Here is a 25,619-nt window from a genome sequence, read left to right as displayed (position 1 = left end):
CTTGTAAATACTACTGATGCACTTTTATCTGCAGACAAGTATTACCTCACTGTGTTTAGCAAGAGCAATAACGCTGCAGTTTGGTTAATGAAAGAGGTACAGGGGGGCTTTTCCTGTTGTTGCCGTCTGTATAGCCTGCGGTTCACCTTAGCATTCACATAATTTGCATATAGATGAGAATCATATCACATTATTGCTTAGGGGGTATATTAATAATAGGCTTGTTGAACAGGATACGGTACCGTACAACAGGCTTGTGCAGATGCTGAAACAGGTGGGCCTTAAAGTGCTTGTTTCTGCCTTATGCATGTTGTGCATGTTTCACCCCCCTGCTCTCTATCAGTCATATTTTTTACTCTGTATTATTTATATTTTTCAGAATTTAAGAATTTGGTGCACATCTGGCTCCAGTGCAACAACCCTGACTAGACTTTATAAAGCATATCTAGACTACACCTCCCAAACTGAACACAAAAAACATGACAGGCACACAAACACAGATTGACCTACTGATCCCCACTTATCTGCTCCTGCTAGTCTCCACCACTCTACCACTATTACTGCTCTGTCATGCCTTAAAACGGATTTCATAGGCTCAGTGGGTGAGGCATTGAAAACCTAAGGATCACTCTATCTTTTCATCTTTTCTATCCCCCAGATTCACACACAGTACTTCCCTGATTAATCTTACACTCAAACAGGAAAAAGTGGAGGAAAATGCTGACTTGTACACACATTTTCCAGCTAAACCTGGTGGTACATAGTTGCTTTCTCCTTGACTCAAATCATATCTGATTCCTGCCACAAGAATATGACATTTGCAGTGTATACAAATAAAGACAGCACAATAGATTTATTAAAGGAATATTAACGTCATGTCTCCATGGAGATAATGGACTAAATGACAGATGCCTTCACTATCCAGAGTCTCAGAAACACTGACGAAAAGTGGGATAGGCATGAAAAAATATTTGCACAGACAATGCATAGACATAGGCATTTTTCTTTGGTATTCAGCCTACAGTTTACACAGTAACGCCAAAGGAATACTAAAAAGAAACATTTGTATTAAAAAACAACAGTGCATCCTTATAATGACTGTAGAAAGAGAAAACAGACATGAACTACTCTAAAAAGTTCTTTGCTGCACAGGCTTCTGTGACTTAATTGAAGTTTATAATTATTATTTTGGAAGTCTGATAATGTGAAATACTGTTTTGTATTAACATGAGCAGCTCCACACTGTAGCTACTAAAATCAGTCAGAGAATTATTTGCATATTTAACACGAACCCTCACATCTTCAAATCCTTCATACTCATGCTCCAATGGGTTTTTAAAGTCTTGATAAAACCTGCAGAAGCCTTGAAACGAGTCTGAGCAGAAACTGAACATTATCACCTTCATGAAGGGAGGGTTTCTTACAGCACTGATGAATGAGGCTGCATTAGTATTAGATAGTGCACCTAATAATCAGCGTGTATTAATGTGTTGCAATTTAAAACTGAATATATAAATGATAGAGTCTATGATTTAAGGAGTGTAATGATATCATTATTGTGCTGAAATCATTCAAAAGTAAATAATCAATTACCTGCCATGTGGAGAGACTGTCACCCTCTGGTTCTCCCAAACAGAATAAATACTCTATTTATTTGATCAATTCCCAACATTTATTTCATTTTTTTTTTTCTATTCCGCTGCACGTGTCCCCGCCTCCTTCGCTGTCGTCACGCTCCGGGCAGCCAATGAGGCGGAGGGTTGGGGTGTTTCACAGCGGACAGGCAGCGGCGTCGCAGCGCTGAAACAAGAGCGTCTGTCGGGCTTTGTTTTGTGGATGTGAATGAGCTCCATCACCTCCTTCAGAGATGTGGACGGATATAAGGACATTGCTACTCTTTCATTTGGTAGCCCTGAGGCTTCATTTATCCGAAGGTCAGTGATGTGTGTGTGTGTGTGTGTTTTTTTTTAATATATATGTGGTGGTGGCGTGTGAAAGGTGAGAGAGTGGGAGCGCTCCCGGCACTCAGCGAGCGTGTAGGTTTAACACCAAGAGAGAGAGAGAAAAATACTTTCTCTATGATTCTAGCTCAGCATTATAGGTAATTTGATTTTAAATGTGTGGTGAATTAGTCCCCTGATGATTTGCTGTGGGCTGAAGATAGGAAGCGCCCCTGGGTGCCTGTCATGTGTCCCAGCTGTGAGCATCAGAGGTATAGTAGCTGTAGGAGCCCAGACTCTTATCATCTTTGTCTTCATGTAGTGCAGAATTATGTCCGGCCTGCTCTGCTGCTCCTTCCCTCCGTCCCCACAAGTGTTCTCAGTTATCTTTGAAAAGTAGACCAATGGCATGAAGGAAAACAGACCATGACGCTCCCAGAGCCTGAGCCGTCTGACCTGAATGAACGCTGCATATCAATTAGGCATTCATTTGCAAATGACTGTTGAACTACAGGCGGTTACTACTCCACTACACCCGTTTACTGCTCATCCAGCTGGACGGTTTCTTCTTCTTCTTTTTTTTTTTTTTTTTTCTGTCCTTCCAGCAACCGATGAGTGTGAGGACGGCCAGTTTCAGTGCAACAACAAAAGGTGTATACCGACCATCTGGAGGTGCGACGACGATGACGACTGCTCAGACAACAGTGATGAAGAAAACTGTCGTAAGTGTTAAAATCAGTGGAGAAATGAAAACAAATGAGACCTGTAGCTAAACATATATCACAATCAATTGCAATTTCCTGTTATAGTAATAAAACACACACATGTAGGAATATTAATATATAATAGAATTAATAAGTAGATGACTCCTCCTGTCCTTCCTTATGCCCACCCAGTGCAGCCTGCTGGGTGGGCAGTAAAACACATCCCACTGTGTTCTCATGAGCTTAGACTGCCCAGTGACATTTTTTTTTTTTTATCAAAGAAAAATGCACCAAAAGTTAAAAAACTAATTAGAGTTATATCATTAATCTCATCTGGAGACAATACCTGGAACTGCTCCCATCAGCTATTCATTAGAGGTTGACTTAATGGTCTGTTCATGACTGGAATGTCTATTGAAGCTTCTCTATCTTAATGAGCTGTATTTTCTCGTGGTGTTAACAGCTATGGACCAGAAAATACCTCCATATCTGTCCTCGTTCACCGTATTATCTTTTTAGTGGCTTTGATATTCTATTAGCATTTTATCTGTTTTCTTTTCTGTTCGCACACTGTGCACGGTAGTATCTCACTTTTAGAGAGGCATAAAAACAAGCAGGCACCAATACAACCCTGTTTTGAGTGGGGATTAGGCATCTGCATGTTTGTGTGTGAAGGTGGCTTCATCCCTTCCATATACATAAAAAGCTAAACAAGCATGTTTCCTACAAATGAGGGTTGATTGGGTGGGATCATTTTCCACTTATATCAAATATAAAGCTCTCCAGCTGAGAGACAGATTGCGTGGTGCATCAGTCTACTGCACAAAGCTCTGACAGGTATCTTGGAGGTGTTGTTCTGTGCACAAATAACAGAATTCCAGTTTCCTTTCTGACTTCGAGCCAGTGGCCTATATTTTGGAAGAATGCTTGTGCTGAAACCAGTGAAGTTGTGCCAAAGCTGAAGCCAAGCTCTGCGTGTTTGCTGTGCCGCTACGTTCTTTTTTGTCTGGGTTAATTGTGGCTCGAGAGGAATTCCTGCACCTCCCCGCACATACATACATACATACATCCTCTCTCTATCTCGCCTTAAACCTCTCTCTGTCTCTGTTTCTGTCTCCCACAAACTCCCACTCACATAAGCTTGTTGTGCTCAACCACCTCATGGCTCTTATGCACATCGGTCTGGAGGTGTTGGCATCTTTGCTTCTTCTCTGAGCCTATCAGGATGTGTCCTCAGGCATAACCCCTCCCCCAAAAAACAGCTCATTTGGAGCATCTTTTTGTCTTAAAACATTCATGTCACTTTTTCACACACTTGATATTGCGGGAAAATAATTTCTCTGTCATGCTTTATTTCCTCAGCCTTTGTTTTATGAATTATATAGGAAAAGGTCTGCAAGATTTTATTACCCGATGTGTGTTTTCCACAAGACACAGCTTCTGACACATTTAAGGTTTGAGTGAAAACACTCCTCCTGAAAGCCATTTAGGCCGAGACTACTGTCAACCTACCATTTAATGATTATGACAGTCCAGCATAACTTGCCATTATATTAGAGAGTGGCCTTCTCTCCGTGTCCATTTCCTTTCCTTGCGTGGGTTGCTGAATCAGTGTGGGCAGGCGGATGAGACCGCTTTGTGTGCACACAGTCAGGTCTGTCTCTGCACTTGCATTCCTGGTGCCATCGGACCACTGATTGGCAAAAGGTATTAGTTGTTTAACTTTTATCCATTTTGATGCAGAGAAGAGGATCTCTGGTCTGCTGCGCGGCTCAGATAATATTTAAATGGAAGTGCTATTAAAGTCAGTCTCAGGGTTTGCGCCCTCCTTTTAACTCTACACCTTAGGAGGCTGAACAACAGTGTAGTGCAGTGGAGTGTAAACCTGTACAACATATGCTGTACAGGGGCAGAGTGTGGTGTGGATTTAGCTTGTACACACAATAAATCCTGTGCAGAATGACACAGTTAGTGGCTTGCTGACTATGAAGTAGGTTGCCTTTTTTAAAATTTAATTTCTAAATGACTGTCTGGATGGTCTCGTTTTTGTTCTTGTATTCACAGTATGTTATTTTACAACACAAAGGCAAGCCCAAGAATCCACTGACCAAATGTTTGCAACAGACCATAGTTGAAACATGAAACATGCTGATTGGACGAAACCATTGCTGCAGCTCCACATTGCTTACACTAGTGTCACCTTATTTCTAACCTGACTGGTGCTTGTAGTGTAACCTAACAGAACAGGCTTAAAATATTTAAAAAATTCTCAATATTATTATTGCAATATCATTTTTCATGCATCATCAACCTCCTTCATCCTTCAACCTGTTTCTGTTAACCCCATCCCCCACCAGCTCCACCCCCAGACTGCACTCCCATATTTCCATCAACCCCACCATCCCCCACCACCCAAAGCCATCCAAAGTCAAACTCTGGCTGCACCCATTCATTCATTCATTCATTCATTCATTCATGCATGCATAACTGCACTCATAAGTATGCATGGACACAAGTATGGACCAGATGCATGCTATAAATGAATGCAAACACACAGAATATCAACACAACTAGATGCATATAAATTAACTCTGCAGTCCCACTTTTCTAACTTAGAGGTGCAAAGTTGGATCCACAAGAATCATAATGGTTCATAAGCTGCATATTTTGTTTACTGGTTGCATAATGTTTCTGGTGAGGATGAGATTCAAAGCCACCCTGCCTCTCCTCTCCTCCTCATCTGGGGTTGACAGCAGCGGAGGCAACAAAGGAATTTTGCCTTGAATTCTCAAAGTCAGATTTGTTCCGACTCCGACATGGAGCCACCGTTTTAAACCTCATTCTGATTATAGCACCATATCACCCAGTTTCCATCTATCTGCACTGGCTTCAAAAAGTCCAACATGTCCGCTTTACTTTCTTCCCATCCTCAGATTTGATAATGAATTTAACATCTACATCTACAGTGAGGCGTTTCACATCATCACATACAGCTCAAAGTGTCCTTTTGTTTACCTGCTTGACGCGCAGTCCGCAACCACGTCTGGGCCTCTGCCTTTTGCATTCTTTTTACCTAATAAATCTGCACAACACCTTCAAAACTTACTTTTAGCACTGTTGGCACCCCTCCACAGCTACAGTAGTTATTGTTTATTTCTTTATGCTAAACCTTTTCAGTGGATGCAGGCTTCTCTGCTGCAGTGTTGTAACTGAAGTCCTGCCAACAAACCATGAGTAAAGCTTTAGAATTGTAAAAAGTACCCCTGCGTCGCAGATTAATGCTTATATAATGATTTTTCCACCAGTGCTCAAACCTCAGCCATCCTTTGTATCTGACACCACTTGAGGTCAGAGGATTTCTGAGTGAAATTATTAGTGTGAATCCAGTGCAGGCATCTTTAACTTATGTCTGAAGAATAGGGTCTGTTGGATGTTTTCTACTTTCTTGTATTAAACTGTTCCTCTGCACTTTTTTTTTTTTTGCTCTAGTCCTAATAGGCACCAATATGTTTTTGAACACTTTTATTATCACTTCACAATAGCTACATTTGCTCACTGGCTTTAACTTTGAAATCCTACCAGTTTATGCTTTCAAAGGCTTCAGGTATTGCTTTTTGATTCAAAAATTGAGCTATCCGACACTAAATGTAAGCAAGTGGGCTTTTCACCATGGGATTTTCTTCCTGTGTTTCTTATCTCTCACTTATCCTCTGCATTTGATTTTTCCACCGCCAGCTTTATTTTCACAGCAGAAAAGGGTTTGTTGGCAGAAATCGTCTCCAGGCTTCTTATTGCTCATTTACAGTCATGAGTCTTGTATGTATCTACAATATAGCTACAATTTCTGAATCAGGCTTCACCTTCTCTTTCTCTTCTCTTCTTTGTTCTTCTGTCAGCAACAGATTCCTACAAAAGCTAAATCCACGCTGACCTTTGTGACTGTGTTAGTGTTGGCACTGATGGGTGACTGAAGCACAAGCTCTTCCAGTCAACTCTGCCTTTCAATAAGTGGTAGCTCAGTTTTTATTGTTTTTTTTCCCTCCTGGCCTCTGTGCTCATTGACAGCAGCATGTTAGTAAAAGTGAAATAATGTCCCCTGATTGTACACAAGGAAACAGCTTGGCTTAATGCATGTTTTGCTGAATTGGCTCCAGCCCACCTGCGACCCTGGGTATTCGATGATAAGCTGTGAGGGATGGACGGATGTTTTGTTGTGTGTCACAGATTCCGTAAAGGAGCGCGACCAACCTGTAGTGCCATCAGTGTTTACGCGTCTTGGCGTGTGTGTGTTTCCCTCAGTTTTTTGCATCTCTTTGTTTGTGCCATGTGAGGGGTTGTTGATGATCTGGGGGATGAGAACAAGTGAAACTGAAGTGATACAAAAGTGGGCACAGAAATCATTTTGACCTGGAGGGTGAGTTGGGGACGTTGTTTGTGTTCCTATCAAATTTTCTCTATAATCTCGGTGGCTGCTGATGATTGTACACAGAAAGGATTATGCCTTTATCTCTCCAACACCATGAGGCATGTTTTCCATTGTGCCTGTGGTCAGTTTGTGTTCTGTTAACTCACTAATTTGCACTTCACATAATCATGATAGAACCATTATTGGTTTAACAATTTCTAATAGCCTGGATAAAGGAAAGTTTTTAAGGGTTATTGTTACCTCTGACAGGGCTCCAGAGTGTGACTAATTTGGTCACAAATATGACTAAATATCTGTTAAATGTGACTGCAAGTTTTTCTTGGTTCCACTGTCACGCCTAACATTTCCCAGATTTCTGTGTGTATCATTGTAGCGTTTTACCTCCAATTCACGCTTAGTGCGAATCAAAAAACTCAGTAGTGGCGGACTCTCACCTCTGATTGGCTCTGATGTTCTTATTCCAATACACTGATGTGTGTTTGAAATCAAGACCTGGCTGCTACTCAACAATGACAGTCCCCCTATCCCTGACCCAGCATCGGAGATGGAAATGGCATCAGACTCTCAGCCAGAGACAGAGAGAAAAAAAAAAGCAAAAATATATAACCTTCATAAAATTTGGCCTGCACACTTCCCTTCCTTTTAGCAATGCCAATGTGCTGCATATACTGTAAAAAATTAGGCTAGGCATGACTGGCAACACCACATTTGCTGTTATTGATGTTTTGCACTGAGACACCAGAAAAAACACATCATGTCTAAGAAGCACATCTTACGTTGTGATAAAGACACCACAGCTTCCCTCCCCACAGTATTTCAGCACCAGGCAGTGGCAAACAACGGCTATGAGAAAGTAGAGATGGTAAATAAATTCAACGTTGCATACAACATCACTAAAGAGCTGCCTTTCATTAAATATTAAATTAACTTAATGAAAAAGATCTGAATATTAACACAAACCACAGTAGCTATACTCTCTGTGCTCAGTTTGTTGTGGTAACTTCAGACATAGATGCCTGTTGAAATTGTGAATAACTTGTTCATGGCATTTCTGATCACTGGGGACACAGAAGTTTCCACAAAGGAGTGTGTGATCGTTATGAAATAAGCATACAACTCTGAACAAACACCAAAAATGAGAATATTAATCTGAATTTATATTGATAATTGATTAATCATTTATAGTGTAAAAGCTCCACACTGGTTATAGCTTATTAACTGTAATGATTTTTTGCCTTTCTGTTTTATATCTTTGTAGACTGAATATCTTTGGGTCAACTCTGGCTTTAGAAAAATGTGACTTAGGTCTTTATTATTACTTTCATAGACCAAGTGAATAACTGAGTAGCAACTGAGTGTAGTTAGTAATGAAAAAAATCATTAATTGCAGTCTTAAAGGTTTAATGTGTAATATTTAGAGGAATCAATTAGCAGAAATTGAATATAGGATTTATAAATATGTTGTCATTATTGTGTAGCCAACAGAAATACCAACTGTTGCATTTTCTTAATCTTAGCATGAGCCAGTTAAAGCTACACAGGGAGCGGGTTTCTTTTTCAGAGAGGCAGCCAAGTTGCACTGCCATGTTTCTACAGTAGCCCAGCATGGACAAACCAAATACTGGCTCTAGATAGGGGATCATGTTTTGTTTTAAAGGTGATGGCCACAGAACTGTGGCTCTCCTGTCTGGAAACAGGGGGTGGGTTGCTCAGAAGGTTACTTTGTACAATCCCACCACTAGATGCCACAAAATCTTTCACATTTTACACATCCATCCATCCATCCATCCATCCATCCATCCATCCATCCATCCATCCATCCATCCATCTATCCATATCTACTTATTCCTAACCAGGGTCACGGGGATCTGCTGGAGCCTATCCCAGCTCTCTTTGGGTGAAAGGCAGGGGTACACCCTGGACAGGTCACCAGTCCATCACCGACATTCTACACATTGCACCTTTAATGTACTAATATTTTGGTAAATATAACTTTTATTATTTGACTTTAAGGAAAATGTACAAATGAGTAAAATTAAGATATTTAGCAATAACTGTGGTAGTAAGCATGTGCTTTTTTAAAAAAAATTAATAAAGAATGAATCAGGTTTTAAGTCAGCACCAAGCCTGACGTCCAGACATCGATTGGAGCTGTTCTCCCAGGACTCTGACTCCTTGCAATTACATACCATCTGGTGTAGAAAAACACTTAAAGGCTATTGCTCTAATACTGCCCATGTCAAGTCCCCATCCACATGTGTTGTGTTTGAGTGTGTTTGTTTGCTCTGCCACTGGCCTACTGCCCTGTGCCTGCGTGACTCAAAGCCTGCTTGCCTAAAGTGATCATTAAAAAGTCTGCAGCTCCAATTGAGCTATTATCTCAGATTAGTGTGTGTCACTACACAGAGATGCTGAGAGAGAGAGGGTGAGAGAGAGAGAAAGGGGTGGGGGGGGATTAATGTGGGGTATAAAACATCACTCATCTACCTCTTACCCTCATCCTCCATACAGCCATCTACCATTCCACTTAACTTTTTATTGCTCAGCAGTTAAATGAAAGCATTTGTTTGCATCATTTTAAACGTTACACCTCCCAGAAATTTCATGTTCTCTTCCAAGGATAAAAAAGTAGATATTTCTCTGGGGACATTCTTAGCAGTGTGTCTTGCCTCATGAAAAATGCTGTTTCAGTTCAGTTAAATCAATGAAATACTGCCATGGTTTAAAAACAACAGTATAAACTACAGTCAACAGTTGGTTTAAAACAGAACAGTCTTTGTGGTTTTAACATTCGCTGCTGACCTTCAAAAATTTTAGGTTGATCTAGTCTTGATTGTGTCTTTTCTTAAAGTCAGAAGTTTAAAAGCTCTTACGAAGTTTCAACTCAATATTTTGTATCACATGCCTGATGACTGAGTGCATTAAACATATTTCCCTTCTACTGTATGCTCCTCTCCTTTACTCGTTATTTTGAGATTGTTATTTTTTAGATTCCTTGATCGTCATTTAAGTGCAGCAAAGTGTTTTCCTTAAACAGCACAACAGGGTGCTTAAAAAGACTACAGGAAGACCAGACTGTGGTTGGTTCAAGTGATTTATTCATTCAAACACTCCCAACGACTCACAGTTGTTATAAAATTGGAAAATGAGGACAGTTGCTGTTTAAATGAAAATGTTGGAGATGAAATGATGCTGCCACACACGTCTGTAGTTTTTGTAACTGTGATTCAGCAGCGGCAGTGAAATGAACCCTGGTTAGGTTGAAAATCGATAAAGAATTGCCTTGGATGAGAGGCTGCTTGCTCTGTGAACCCAGGCCTTGCGGCCACAGGCGTCAGACAGGCAGTGCCTTTCATGCAGAATCACTGTCAGGAAAAAAAAAAAAAAACACCGACTCACAAGGGAGGATGATGGCACACATTGCAAAAAAACTGTGGCGCTTTGCAACTTTGTGAAAAATGCCACTTCATGTGACTCAACAGGCGTGCTTGTGAATCTTCGCTGACAGCTGCGGGGTTGTTGGGACTGGCTGATCGTGGCTGTGAGCCTCACTTTATTTTGATTTATTTGTTTGTGGATGAGTACACACACTCATCACAGAACTACAGAGGGCGTGGAGCCACTCTGAAATCAAGCCAGGCTACGAGAGGGCGCCAGCAGTGTGCATGCTAGTGAATTGGAATGATGAGCAAATGGCTGCGACACAGCAACCCAAGCCCTTGGCCTCTTTCTTTTTTATTGATGATTCATTGTAACTGCTTGAATTGTGAGCGTCACCTCCACTCACGCAGGCAACATTCGCCTCTTCTTGCCCAGCTACACAGTGACTCATCACATTACCACCATCACAATGTTAAAGCTTTGCATGCAGGCCGTCACTGCCTTGAAGTCATTGCACCTGCCTCCACGTCTCCTCCATCAGCACACTCATCGAACCCATTGTGGCCATTGTGATGTCAAATGTGGTGTAATGACAGAGAGACTCAACAGCCGTTACGGGCTGGGATACTCCATCATTTTATATTATCATTTATTATTCTTGCGTATAAACCTTTGTGCTGTAACTATCAGTTGTTTTCAGCATCAGTGATTCTGCTGATTGTTTTTAGTGAGTGATGGAGTAATCATTTACTATGGAAATGTCAGGAAATAGTGAATGTCACAGGTTCTGTGAGAACAAAACAAGTTTCTTGTTTTTTTTTTCGATCAAACGGTGTAAAACCCAAAAGATATTTAATGTAAAGTTCCCAGGTTTCCATTCAAATGCAAATTTCACAGAATTTTTAGACAAAAGAAAATGCGAATGAAAGCACGATTCCACCCAATGCCATTATTTGAATATTTGGGGGTGAACATGTTGAGGTGAAGGTGCTGGTGGCACTAATTCTCCTGCAGGGTGCCAATGAACCGTTGCAGAAGAAGATGACACAATGGGGGCAGAAAGCAAACATGATGGAAATATGGCATTTATATTATTTACATCAGCCACTAATTTGAGGAAGGTTACGGCCTCCTGGTTGCACCGTACACGTCTGATGGTGTCGCCTGCTGGTGGTTTTTTTTTTTTTTTTTGTCTCATTAGTGCAGACACATGCTTCACATATATGTTGTGGTTTATTTGCTCAATCTGTTTCCATCACACTTGTTTTTGCTCAGCCAAGCATGAAAATGGAAACCACCGAACACCAAGTAATATAGAAGAGGGGAAAGCAGCAAATGATCACATTTTAGATGCCAGAAACATCAAATGTTTGGCTTTTTGTTTGGTTTTGTAAAATGTGCTGAAATAATTAAGAAGCTATCAAAATTGTTGGAATTATTTTCAACAAATTGTTCAAGGAATCAATTTTATCAGCTAATTGTTTTGGCACTGTTATAGTAACTTTTTCATTTCAGATACTGTGGCCTATGTATCTAAATGAAAATGAGCTGAATATTACTACAACCAGTCATGGTGTGAAATAAGTAAACATGTTTTTGAATACTAAGAAGAAAACATCTGATTTGGTGAAATATGCAATTTATTTTTAGCATGTGGTCTCTGATCAATAAGTGACAGTACTGGGATAATTATGGTGGCATTGATTTTGACCACATCGCCCACTGCTACATTTACAGTCCATTCTCTCAGGACATAATACCTTTGTGTTTGACAAGACCTCTGTGTCATTTCATGGAAACCTCAATTAAATCGCATCATCATAGTAACGTGTTATGACTGGTGTGACTATCCTGGGTCTCACTGTTGCTTCCAAGTTTTGTGCGACTGTCAAAAAAGTCGTACATCCTCATTATGTTCAATAGTCACTCTGTAATTTTTTTTTTTCATTTGCTCAGCTGGTCATTATTAAGCATTAGCTAAATCAAACACGTGGAAGAAAAAGTGCGGTTTTAAGGTTTTTAGTCATTGTAGCAGTAAAGTGGAATTAGCTTTCCTCCGGAGGAATGATTTGTGATTATGCAGAATTTATGAGCTAAACCAAAGTTAAACTACAGACTCATGATGCGTCGCGCTCTGCTCAGTGTAGGGAATGAAAATGTGCTACTTTTTGACTGGAGGCAAATGACATCAGGACAATTTAGTGGCTCCTCTGCAGGCTATTTTACATCAGAGTAGATATATTTTTTCAGCAATACACTTCCACTATTTTAAAATGTGGATTTTAAAAAAGCAAAATGGTTGTTTATGAAGTCTTATTAGTAAAAACACACTTAGTGCTGTCATGATTTAGAAATACTTACAAATGTGTAAAGGCCCAAATTAGAAAAAAGTCTTCCCAAATTCTGTAGCTTGAACTTGATTTTGGATTTGGAAAAGTGCTTTTTTCCCCCATCATGTTTATTTGTCACATGTCCATATCTGTGATGTGGAGCTCAGCCCTTCAGTGAATAAGTAGATTTCATATATCTGCTAAAGGTCAGCGCTGCCTGTTTAATTTAGAAAGCTTCTATTTTAAATCATAGGTTATATAAAAATTTAGTGCTGATCCAAGATTCACTGTGGCTGTGTGTTAACATCAAAGATGTAATTTTCCTTTTTTGCAGAAGTTTTCTTGGAAGTGAAAACATGAGGCCGATAGAAAGCAGATTACTGGGTTTCTCTGAGTTGTGCCTGACCTCTTGTGCTTTGGGGAGGCATGTTGTGATCAAAGCTCAACAGCTAAGCTCCACCTAGAGACAGATATGTTTTAAATGCACAGCCGTCGGCCATATGTGTGCACGTACAAATATGCATGCGCACAGGCACGCATTAGCTAATACACTGCACACAATCATGGAGTTGCTTGATATACGCAGGCACACATATGCAGAAGAATGTCGGTGGTTTTATTGGTTTGTGTGTACACATCGTGCACTGAAAATGATGTAATTTCTTGTGACATGGATCTTCAGAGAAAGAACAGGAGGAATGGAGAGTGGTGAAAAATAAAAGGAGAGAAAAAGAGGAGTGTGTATCGAGGCGAGTCAGGGAGGGTGTTGTGGAAATGGCTGGGGGTGGGAGCAGGATTGAACAGTGCTGCAGTGTCATTGATTTTAAAGTGGTGGTTTTGCAGCGTTATTGTTGTGATGCAGATAAGGTGAAGCCCATTAAAATCACCTGTAGCCTCTCCTTCAAAAAGGTCAAATTTGAGGATGTGTGTTCTGTCACACACACAGTACAGTGTGGATGTTATAATGTATGTACTGAGAATAAAGTATCTACAAAGATACTGCATATTCACAACTACTACAGCAGCAAGACAACAACACAGATTAAAGTCCAGCCACAGAAAAGAATAGAAACCAGTGGCACCTGTTTGGTTTGCGTCAGGACAAGCAGAACATCCAACTCAGTGCAAAACATCTGCTCGTATCAAACAGCCAGACTGCTGCAAACACCTGACATATGTGCAGCTTCCCTGCTCTGCTTACCACACTGTTTGAAGTACATTTAACCGTCATCCAAAACGGTGGCAAAGCAGGTTTCATTTATTGCCATTTTATAACAACATTGTCTATGTGTTTGTATAGCAATTAAAATAGTGTATTGGCACAACAGTAGCTTGTTGAGCCTCCGTGTTATAGCAGAGTCTATATACTGTACATGCGTGTGTTTAATACATTGCAGCGACCTTACTGTGATAGCTACTTATGTGAATGTGAGTTTGTTAACCGTGAGTTGAGTGGAACTAGGTCAGTTAGCGTGGTAACTTGCTCTGTGCACTAATCTGCTCCCTGGCAGGTTTTGTTCAACAGACCCCGAGTTTCTCCTGCCGAGCTTGAAGGAGCTGTTTCATTTCCTCATTCATATTGTCCATATCAAAGCACATGTTGGAGCACATTAATCTACAGACATTTACACTGGGAGAAGAAGATCAAAGTCCCAGTTAGATATTAGTTTGTAAAGGCCTATTTAATTAAAGCCAGTATTTAATGATCGATTGGTCATCAACGTAAGGACAAAGACATTGATCTCAGTCCTTACATTCAAATCTTAGACATTGTGGCTGCATCCTCAGCTTTATAACAATATGAGCTCCAGTGCACTGAAATGTACATTGTGGCAATAATCCATGGAAATCACAGTTTCACACAAGAAATAACTGAAACAAATAAGATGCTTATCTGTGAATAAAAAGTCATTTACCATGTTGTGTTTAGCTGCACTAATTAAACATCCTATCATAGCCATAATTCATATCATACTAGGTGAATTTTTCTGAATGAGAATAATTGTTTTCCAATAAAGGCGGCATATAATCAATTTTACAACATTTCTTTTATATATTTTGGTGTGTATATGTATACAAACTTTAGATCCTACTCTAAAATCCTTGATATTCTGTATTTTTTATTTTTTGTATCCACACTTTTGCAATCAATACAGTAGCGTGGCCTACTTTGAATCCTGACACTACATGTATTATAACAGGGTAGAAATAGTTGCAAAAGTGCCCCAGAAAAGCTTTCATTAAATTGCCTCACGAAACAGGAGGGAGCTATTGCATCTGAAAGCTGCAACTTTTATCACAAAGTGAAAAAAATGTCATGAACGTGATATTAATGTGCAAGCTTGCATTTGTTTTTTGCCAAGGGCCTGTTGAAACGTCTTTGTAAATGCATAAGTGCTGCTAACAGAGTAGTAGTCTAGTGCTGCGTCTTGCAGCGTGTACTCGTGTTTGAGCTTTCACATGCTTTCAAATTAGTCTCCACAATCGTAAGCCACTGGCAATACTATGCTGCCAAAGCTGGTGTACACTCCTTTATCTTTTCTAGTCAGTGCCTGTGAAGAGTCCACCCAGTACTACGTTAAATCAGTTCTGTGCTCTGACATTTTTGTTCTTCAGTAATGTAGACAAATGCTGCTCTAATATTGCTCAGCCCATAGAGCTTAAGTAAGATGTTATGAAAACATCTAATGAATCACTTCACTTCTCTCCTATTAGTTTCAGTGAGGCAAACTGAAACGCTGCATCTCCGATGTGCAACAAATGTACCGTGCTTTTAATGGCCATCTGAGTTTTACATGCATGAAAGAAACCAAAGGAAAAAAGCACACAAGCTGTGTCACCTTTAGCATTTTTCCAAACACACTCACTTGTAGATGTGTGTATTTGTTTGTGCTGATGCTACAGTTTATACAACTGATGCAGATATATACAGTAGTCTTGCATTTCAAAGCAAAGAGTGGAGGTTGGATTTAAATATTGATGACGTACATGGAGTATATACAAATCCCAGTCATTTTCCGCGGTTGACAACAAACAATCAGACTGAACATGCCCTTCCTGCCCACTGATATGCAGAATTAATCTAAAGCATTACATGGCTTTTATTATGAGCCCACCCCGTACAGTGGCCGCACTGTGCTGCTTTGGCAGCATCTCTGGTGGTGTGAGAGAAGCCTTTAGTCACGGCCTGAGTAATCTTCTTCTGTGGTGGGTGGCTGTTGGACTCTTTGGTTCCTTTTTACATTGGGGAGGACCCACATGAAATTATATCAGCCCTCACAGAGTCCATCAATAGCTGTCTGCGACTTAGTTCCTCCTGTGTGACTTCAGTGTGCTGTTCGTGTTTGTGAGCGAGAAGAGAACAGACTAAGTTAAGTAGACCTTCTGTTAAGAAACAGAAGCAGAAGGTCTATACTTTCACATTTGCAGAAGTGGATGAATGTGCATGTGTGCTGCGTTCGTATGTAAATGTCGGGTTATGTTCAAAGGCAAACAACAGCTGGGACTAGAATCTAAGTGTCTTAATTACGCTCCCTTCTTGCTAGGGGCAGATTTTCTAGAACAAGAAATTTGACCTCAGGCAGTATTACAGTTATGCTAATTTTCGTCTACAGTGGGAAATGTAAAATCCATCTCTCAGTGTCTTGTCACAGCAATTTGAACTCCTTAGTCTTCCGACCAGTGAGGATCTTTCTGAAAATTGGGTCTGTAGCTGGCATTGTGTTACTGGAGTCAGGTTTTGTAAGAAAAAGAGAGAGGAAAGAAGAGGTGGAGGAAAGAGAGAGATGTGGCTCATTTTCTTTGCAGGGTAAAGGGCTAATCCCCCAATTCCCATTACAGTCCCTCAGTTAGTAGACAGACTCTATAATCCAGTGTGGCATACATTCCTTATACTGCAGTAACTGTGCTGTAGGTTTGCCTAATGCATTCAGCTGCCTGTGACTTAGAGTGTCAAGGCATTTATTCTTAAACCTAGACCCATTGTACAGTCAAGATGCATAATGGAAGACTACTCTACTACTCCAGTAGACATCGGCCTTTCTCAAGGCTTTTACTGACTATTTGATTTTCTGTGTTGTGGTAAGAAACATGAATGTAATGGCATACTTTGGGTTCCCCCCAAGCTGTTTCATACATTAATTTATACAGGCTAGGACCAGCAGTATGACTGCAGAGAAATCTCAGAGACCCAAGTACCCATGACAGATAGCTCTTGTTATGAATCATAGACCCATTTACGCTCATGTCTCATATTTTTATAAAGTCCAAGTGCAGTTTCATTCATGCTTGGCCATGTATGTGTGTGCTGTATATACAGTATATGTGTTTGTTTTTAAATGGTTATGATCACCTACTATGTAGATGTTGAAATGCCTTATGACCTTATATGGGACAGGAGAAGGACATAATGTAGTTGGCTGTGTTAGTGGTTATTTCTAAAGATTACTCACTGACCTAATTACACTCGGGAGGAGTAAGAGTGTGGAGAGTTGGGTATATTGTAACCTTTTCCACATTTTAATATCTGGTGTGAATACATTTGCACCTGGGCTTTTTGGCCATATTCACTATGGCTCAACATCGGTCAGTCAGTTGGTCGACCATGTCGGTTGGATGGGGCAGTGGTTAGCACTGTGACCTCACAGCAAGACTGTTCTGGGTTCAAACCTAGAACTTTCAAGTTCTCGTCCTTGCATGGGACCTTCCACGGTATAATGGCTATAGATAATGAATGGACTGGTCTTAAGGATGGACTGTCGTGAAATTTTATGTTTGTAAGTTTTACAATAAAATTTGGTGATTAGTGAATGTAAGCCTGAGAAGCTTATGCCGGTACCAGTAACATGGTCCTGTCACTGCTGTCAGTGTGAGTATCTCAAATTTTATTGTAAAACTTACAAACATAAAATTTCTGTACGCTAGCAGCTTCACAGTGCTGCTAGCGTACCTTGTTTAACTATCCAGTTTAAATAAGACACATCAAGTGGTTTAAATGGGAATAAGTACAGTCTAAATTAATGCACTTCAGATGGGTTACATTATTCCTTCATGTCCTGACATCAGCTACTTTGTTGCTCATATGAGTAAATTTGTGATTTAAATAACTTTGTCCCAGCACCAATATCCTCCCCTTCAGATTTCCCATGAGGCTTTCAAAAGTGTTTTGTCTCTCTGTGAACTAACATTGTAAACTTGCATAGACTTTTATTCAGGATTTCCTTTGTAACTTTAAAACTTGTGCTGAAATGTATGGAAATGTATGTAATGGAGATTACTGGAGATTAGAGCTTTGCCTTTAGAAAAGTGAAATGCTCTCATATCGTTTTCTCAAATATACTTGAACATCTATAGATGTAAAAGACTTTTGCTCAACAACAGCAGGTTTAAAGTGATGTGAATGTGAAAGTGTTGCAGAAGATGATTGTTTGTGTGCAGTCAAGCTTTCCTGAATCATTAAAGGTTAAAAACAGGGAGTCAGATCAATACATCTCAGAGGAAAATATCTGGGTAGGCTGCTGTGACTGCAATGAGAAATACAAGCGCTCTGGACTCAATAACATGCAGCACAGCATGAAGCAGAAGGATGCAGCCTCTATAGCACATGTGAGCCACATTCACCAGGATCTTGGTTTGAACTCCAGACTGGAAGGAGCATCTGGCTGCTGTGTTTGATTTGGCATCATCTCCACTGAAGCGTGCCGGAGAGGCTCTGGGGGAGAAGAGCAGCGGTGATGGTGTCAGCTGTTTGGCCGAAGTACCGTCCTCAAACTGTGTGCGTCCATGTTTTCTAAACCAGGGAGACTTTACCAAAAACTGTGGGCCAGGTGACAACCTGCACCAACCAGTTTGTCTCCGTTCACTTGGTTGGCACCTCAGTCGGAAGCTAGAGCTTTCTTGATACCTTTTCATTCTTTGCAGAGTTTGCTTCAATGATGGTTTAATTCATTTTAGGATCTGTAATTTGTGTGTGAACTTCCCATACTGCCCAGCAGGCGAGCAGGATTAGTTTTTTTTTAGGAAGTTCCTGTTTCTCTGCTTTTTTCTGATAAAAGTAGGATTTAGAAGAGCACATGCTAATTCCAGCTGTGGAAAAGTGCACGCTATCTGACCTTTGCCGTGGATTTAGGAACAGCAGCAGACACTGGCTCCTGCAAACACCTGCTGTCGAAACATTGCCTGTTTCCGTCACTGCCTGCCATAATTAGATTCCTGTGCCAAAATGCTTTATTTCGCTCCAAGTGCAGGTTTCTTAATGAAATACTCCGTAACTACTCTTCATTACAGCTGCTCACTTTTTCAAAGGCACAACTCTTCTCACAGAAATATTACAGAAACATTGCCGCAGGACATCAGCTGATTCCCAGCTACTCTATCCAACAAAAAGTGTTTCCAACATCTGAAACAAGGCAACTCATGTACTTGTATCCCTGCAGTTCCTACCTGCTGCTCTGCTGCAGACTGGTTGGGCTGTTTACACCCGCCATCATCACACCTTCCTCCTGAATGCTTCCTGTCATATGTTTCTTTTCCCCAGGTATTTCTGTTGAAGCCACAGTATGCCTTCCATTGCTTGGTGATATGTGTCTGCTGGGCTCTGTTCTGATGCCCCTGGGGTTTTGATTGTGTTCCCCGCTGAATCATTAACATGGCTGCTGGAATTCATGCAGTGAAGACCCCAGACAGCAGAACCTGTACCTCCAAATATAACTGTGTACCCAATGTAGCAACAGTTGTTTTAACATTCCCATTTCTAAATCTGCCTGAATCTAGATTTGACTTTCCAGCAGAATTACATAGGATTGGATGACATTACAGCTAGGTTGTGTCACTAATGCCACTTTAAAATAAGAGCTGTAAAGTCCATACAGTATCCTCTGAAATGTGCCATATATTATCAGCCTCTGTCTGCTCCTGCCTCTATTCTTAGTCTGTTCCAATGTACTATAGTCATAGAGATCTAGAGGCTGAGTCATGGCAAGTGGACCTCAGTCAGACTGAAGACTGAAGCTACTTGGATGAGTAGGGAAACATTTTGACCTAAAAACTAGAAGTCCAGTTTTCACCTGAGTGAGAGTCTTCATAGACATAGTCATAGAAATGTTAAAGTAGGAAATGTGGAAACTACTTGTATATAGCATTGGTCTCTGCTGATGAACCTAATCTCTAGTTTTGTATGGATACACTGTAACAATTAGCAGCAGCAAAAAATGAAAATATCCAAGTTATGTGCATGCATACCACATGCATGTTATATATATGTAGTCAATGTATTGTTAGCTAATGTAGATAGTTCATTATATAAGTATGCTCTTCTCTTTCACTAGCCTTATAATGCAGGGAACCTTGCCTTCCTGTGCTAACATTTCCAGCAAGTCCCCGCTGCATATAAATAAAAATTAAAAAATGCAGACTGCTACCACATTCTGGTGTCCCTGTCATTCTGAAGTCACACTGTCACTATTTTTTGTGTGTACATTGCCCTGTCTGCACTGTCTTTTCAGTTGAAGTCCCTGTGTGCAGGAGCGTGACAGTAGATTCAACACACCTGGGATCTGGAAACCTGTGTATGGAGCATTTTGCTACTTTGCATCCAAAATGCAGAAATACCAGCCATTCATGTCTCCTTAGTTCTGCAAAACCTAATTTCAAAACAATGTCCTGTATTTATATAATAGAACAGTGTGTTACAGTGAGGTGCCAGGCTGGGGGATAAAAATGTTGACATATGGCTGTAGATCAACCATATTTTGCTTCTCTGAATCAGCAAACACAGGAAAATTGGAGTGTAGCAGAAGGTCAGACACATGGAGGCATCATTGCATCCCTGCAGTGAAGAGCAAGGACGTGTGTGTGTGTGTGTGTGTGTGCGCGCGCTGATATTCAGAGCAGTGGGAAGCTTTTCTTGTAAACAGCAATGTATGTTTTGGCAATATTTGTCAGAGTTCACTGCTCCTTGGTGTGTGCTTCTTTTGTGCTTGTATGCTGCTGTTTGTATGTCTGGTGTTTGTATCCGCTCCCATGCTTGCACCATATGAGCATGCAGAGCAAAAGGAAGTGTAACCTCACATGAAGCATGAATATAAAAACTGCACCGAAGCTTGAAAACAGCTTGATAAATCAAAACTCGTTCTGAATGTTGATGATGCTCAGTGGTGCCGTGCCGACTCTGTGTACAACCACCTGTACATCCATCTGATATTGGTCTGTCATACACCAGGCATCTAGGTAAAATCTCTTGGGGGGTTAGCCAAGCTTAACCAGACGTCTTCGGTATAAATCACTCTCAGGCTGCCTCAAAGACCCTAAGGAGTTAGCTGAGGCTGTCCGGCCTCCTCCTTGGTAAGGAGGTGTTTGTACCAATGTGACCTGACAGGGAGAGAGAAAATGTGTTTTTTAGCAGGCTGAGAACTATAATTAGCACAGTATGTGTCTGATCTGTACACAAGGTCAAAAGAAAAGCTGGGCAGTGAACGTCACCAAGTACCCTCCCCTACCTCTGGCATCTTAAAGGTATTTTAATGCACAGAGAAGGATATGTGTTATGTAGATATCATTATAATGTTAATGTTTATTGTTTAATTCACATCAGGAAGAAATACATTTCGTTGTAGGCCATTTGTATTTGTATTTGATATTAATATTACACAAAATAATTTATCAGAGCCACTATTCATTTGATTTCCATCCAAATCAGCAGACACAAAAGCAAAGGGTACACCAACATAGGCCAGTGTAATGATGAAAAAATGTTAAAAGGCACAGAATTTAACGTTACCAATCTGTGGCTGGCTAACAGTGTCCAGTGGCTCCATTTGGTCATCTGCTTCCCATTCCCATCTAAACTAAAGTCTATGTAAGGTTTACTTTAAGTACAGTTAGTAATTTGAGGACATGTTTTATACTGTATGATGCATTTTTAGAATAGGGAAGACGACATCAGAGAAAATATCATTCCAGGTCAAAAAGTGAGACAGAATGAAAGAGAAAGATTTAACCTGTAAATGCTACTACTCTATGGCTCTTTGCGTTTCAAGATCAATACTCTATCAACCAGTGCTGCAATAGACGCAGCTTTTTGTCTTCCTGTTGGTTCCAGTGGCTCAGTGCTTGTTACACAGGCCTGCCTCAGAGGAGACAACATTCAATGATTTCCTGTATTGACAAATAAAGAAAGCAATAAGAGATATTTCTTACTCATTATGAGAACTTTTTTTTTTAATTTAGCTAAATTGCTTTTCTAGTTATATATTAATATCGTCACAAGAGGCATCTAAAGTAAAATGTGTCAGAGTAGAAGATTTCTGCCTGTGCATCTGGCATTTCTAGCAAAACTCGACACTTAAATCAGCCTAATTCAATTCTATAATTATTTGCAAAAGCAATTTCAAGAACAGCTTGTGTAAAGCCTTGTTGATGCTACAGTACGCAGCATGTTGTATGCTACCATAATATCCAATTAATTTTGGAATGTGTAATCATTTGTATGGTGGTTTAAGCCAACAGGATACACTGTGTTTCCTGCTTCGACAACACTCCCTTACTGTAGTCTGAGCTAATGAGGCCATTTGTCTTCTGATGCCCAGAAGAATGTGCTTATCACTGCTTTACCTGTTAAGCTTCTCATGGCCTCGAAATGGAAAGAGCTGTCATTAAAATCCTTCACTGTAGCAAAAAAAAAAAAAAATCTTCATGGTGTGTGTGTGAATGTCAAATGTCTCAGGTGTGTGTGGTGCTCTGCTCTTGAATATCAGTGAGTGATTGAGTGAACTATGTCTTTGACAGGGTGCATTAAGCTGTAATCTTCCAGTTGCCTCACATTCACATGTACACAGTTAATAAGGTGGGAGGTGAATGCTTTTTAAAATTTCTATTTGATATTAGGTAATAATGTTCAAAACCTTTCACTGTTTTTTACACTGACAAATTTTGAAATGCCAACATTTGATAATTAGCAACTGATGATGGTTTTATAGGTAGCGTTGTGTAGCAAACAGTTATTTTGGGCACCTCTGTTTGCAGAAGTAAAATTCCAGTTTATTTTTCCCCCATTAACAGTGTTGCATGATTCACATCTGAAACGCTTTGATGAGCTAGAAACTCTCCTGGTTAAATCATTAGAGCAAAACAATAACAAATATATCAAATGAAACAAATATGAAGTACAAGCCTGGTTACATAAAAAAAACCAAAAAAAAAAACCGGGGGGAGTTAACTACAATTCCCAATGTGCATTTCGACATTTCACATTTCAACTATAGTTTAGTAGTTTATTCCCAACAGTGAAGGCAAAGTGTTAAATATTTGCTACTGCTCTGATTTGCACCTGCGTTCATCTTACTGCCAACCATAGTAGTAATAGCAGAAACTGCCAAACTGATTTCAAGGCATATAAAGACAGATTTGACATCAGCCTCAGAGGAAAATGCTCCAGGTGGGGTTGGTGCAGCATGGAGCTCCTTCCCACTGTCCCTCCTCCAGGAGACATAACATGGCTGGAGGAGCTCCCCCATGCAGGGCCCTCATTTTGTCTGTGTCACATCCCATTTGCAATGCTCACAATAGGTGACTCACACTACACTGCATAGCTATTGTATTTGCCTAATTTTCAGATGCACCTGAGCTGCGTAAATGTCTACTTTGTAAAAAGACACTGTGTGTATATGTGCCAGTGTGTGTCAGTGAGTGAGTTCACATGTGTGGAGCACGTCATGGGGATTAACGTTCAGTAAGTGCTGTCCCTGACATCCACCGTAGAGTAATATTGCCTGTTTTTATTCAGTATCACACTTTCCATTAGGATGCTGTAAAGCATTATTACTGGGTATGTCACTCTCCATCTATGCTGCTATTACTCACTTTTGATACAGCTTGCCTTCTTCTCATTCTACTGTCATTTGCCCCTCTGGCCCACCCTCATGCACCCCCTATGAGCCTAACATTTTAAAACCCTCTCCTAATTAAAACAGAAAGTCATTTCAAGCAGATGGCATGAGCTAGTCTGGGTAATTATTGCCAAGTGAACCACGGCCCCTGTAGACCTTGAATGAAATGAGCAGTGAGCTCAGTCGAATTGGGTAAGAAGCTCAGAGAAAATGCACGACCATGGGCACATCTGACCTGCAGAGGCCATGCCCCGGATCAACGTGAGACTCTCTGTAATGTGTCTCTGTAATGTGATCAAATAAATTCTTTAACACAGTCCTAATCAACACACTCTGCAGTTCTGCCCTCATCACTCTCCTTGTCCATCATATGGAAGTCAGAGTCATTAACACAATATTAAAACCTGTGCGCAGATTTAGATGTGTAGGAGTGGAAGTTTTGTTTGGGAAGTAAAAATGTTCAACTTGAATGAATTTGAATGTGCTGCTTCTTCGAGGATTTGTAAGGAAGATCAAATTATTCTGCCGAGGAAGGTGTTGTGACTTTAAATCTCATATTATGCCTCAGGGTCGCTCTCTTATACCGCCACACCTACATACAGTAGATGAGGATAAATAGGTTTGAAAAATATGCATGCAATATGCAAATACACATATTCTCATGTGTGCATTGTGCAGGGAACACCACAGTTTGTTAAATAATATGAGCACTCCACTAATGAGTTTATACACCTGAGGGAGTTTTGGTTAAAAGGATGTCACTATCCTTGTTTGCTATATAATCATCTGTCTTCACCTTTTTCAAAGGCCTGCATTCCAGATGTGTAATGAGGATACACGTGGCACCTAAAATGCACTTCACAAAACCTAAACACTTCACGCCATCTAAGAAAATAACAATCGAAACATGTTTTCACAATATGTCTTGTGGTGGCAAAATGAGAGTATTGGGAAACACAGTGAAAGAGAAGGGGAGACCTACAAGTGAAGAAACAAAGAGAGGAGAGGGAGTGTTTATTTCAGTAGTAATGGGATCAGTTCATTAGTGATGTTATGAAAGTTAATTTACTTTTTTTTAAAAGAAACTGTGGTTACAAGCTGAAAACACATTTACTATTTAAGCACATATCCCATTAGAGCAGCACTACTGAACATTTTCTAATTTCTTGTGGTAGCATCAACAAGCAAATGATGATTGGTTTGACTTTGATACTCTGACATCAGAGATTATTGAGAATGGGGGCAATTAAAAAAGATTTAGAATTTAGACATAAGCAATTTTCAAAATGAGTGCTGCTCGGTGGTTGCCTGTCCTATACTGCTGCTTCTGGCCTACAGTAACTACACTTCAAACCACATCATAGATGGCACTTTGGTGACCCATGCTGTAAATGTGAGAATAAGATTTCAGTAGGATTTTATGCATTTTGGACCAGAGCCAGAGAAAGAGAGGTAGATGGTTGGTGCATAAAAAGGTGTGTGTACACACACACTCCTACATTATCCCTGAGTTTTCCTAATCCTACATTTTGTCCTCTGTATTTACAGGCTTACACTTTGATTTATGAACAGTCCAGAGAACAGACAAGCTAAAAATGTGGCTTATTTGGGGGAGATGAAGGAATTGAATTGAATAAAATAAAACAGGTAGTAAAGGGCCTTTCTGTGTCAAGTTTGCATGTTCTCCCTGTCTGCGTTTGTTTCCTCTTCCTCCCACAGTCCAAACACATACAGGTGTCTGTGACCTTTCAGCTGGGTCCTCATTCTGCCCCATACCACCCTAGATAGGAATAAGGTATAGATACTGGATAAATGGACAGACAAACATTGAGCTTGGTTTAACTAACAGTACATGCATGTCACAAAACCATGTGCAGGCCGTGTTTTCAAATGTAAAAGGATTCACAAGACATGTTGACTCTGTCATTAGTCCCTACTAGTTTTCTAAACAGGAG

The 25,619-nt window shown here is 40.3% G+C and overlaps 1 protein-coding gene across 2 annotated transcripts in view; it reads left to right on the top strand.

Annotated features, from left to right (window-relative positions):
• Window positions 1-1,817: 1,817 nt before the first annotated feature.
• The window catches only part of LOC113134794 (low-density lipoprotein receptor-related protein 8-like), a 64,488-nt gene continuing 40,686 nt past the window's right edge, over window positions 1,818-25,619 (top strand). For both annotated transcript variants that reach the window (XR_003296095.1, XM_026314313.2), the window contains exons 1-2: window positions 1,818-1,934; window positions 2,546-2,662. Coding sequence is in view for 1 of the 2 variants with exons in the window: in XM_026314313.2 (XP_026170098.1) it covers window positions 1,868-1,934; window positions 2,546-2,662 (184 nt within the window). In the remaining variant the exon portion in view is untranslated. The remainder of the gene's footprint in view (window positions 1,935-2,545; window positions 2,663-25,619) is intronic.

The sequence above is a fragment of the Mastacembelus armatus genome, chromosome 17 (assembly GCF_900324485.2).
Source record: "Mastacembelus armatus chromosome 17, fMasArm1.2, whole genome shotgun sequence".
NCBI lineage: Eukaryota > Metazoa > Chordata > Actinopteri > Synbranchiformes > Mastacembelidae > Mastacembelus > Mastacembelus armatus.
This window is presented reverse-complemented; position numbering and strand designations above follow the sequence as displayed.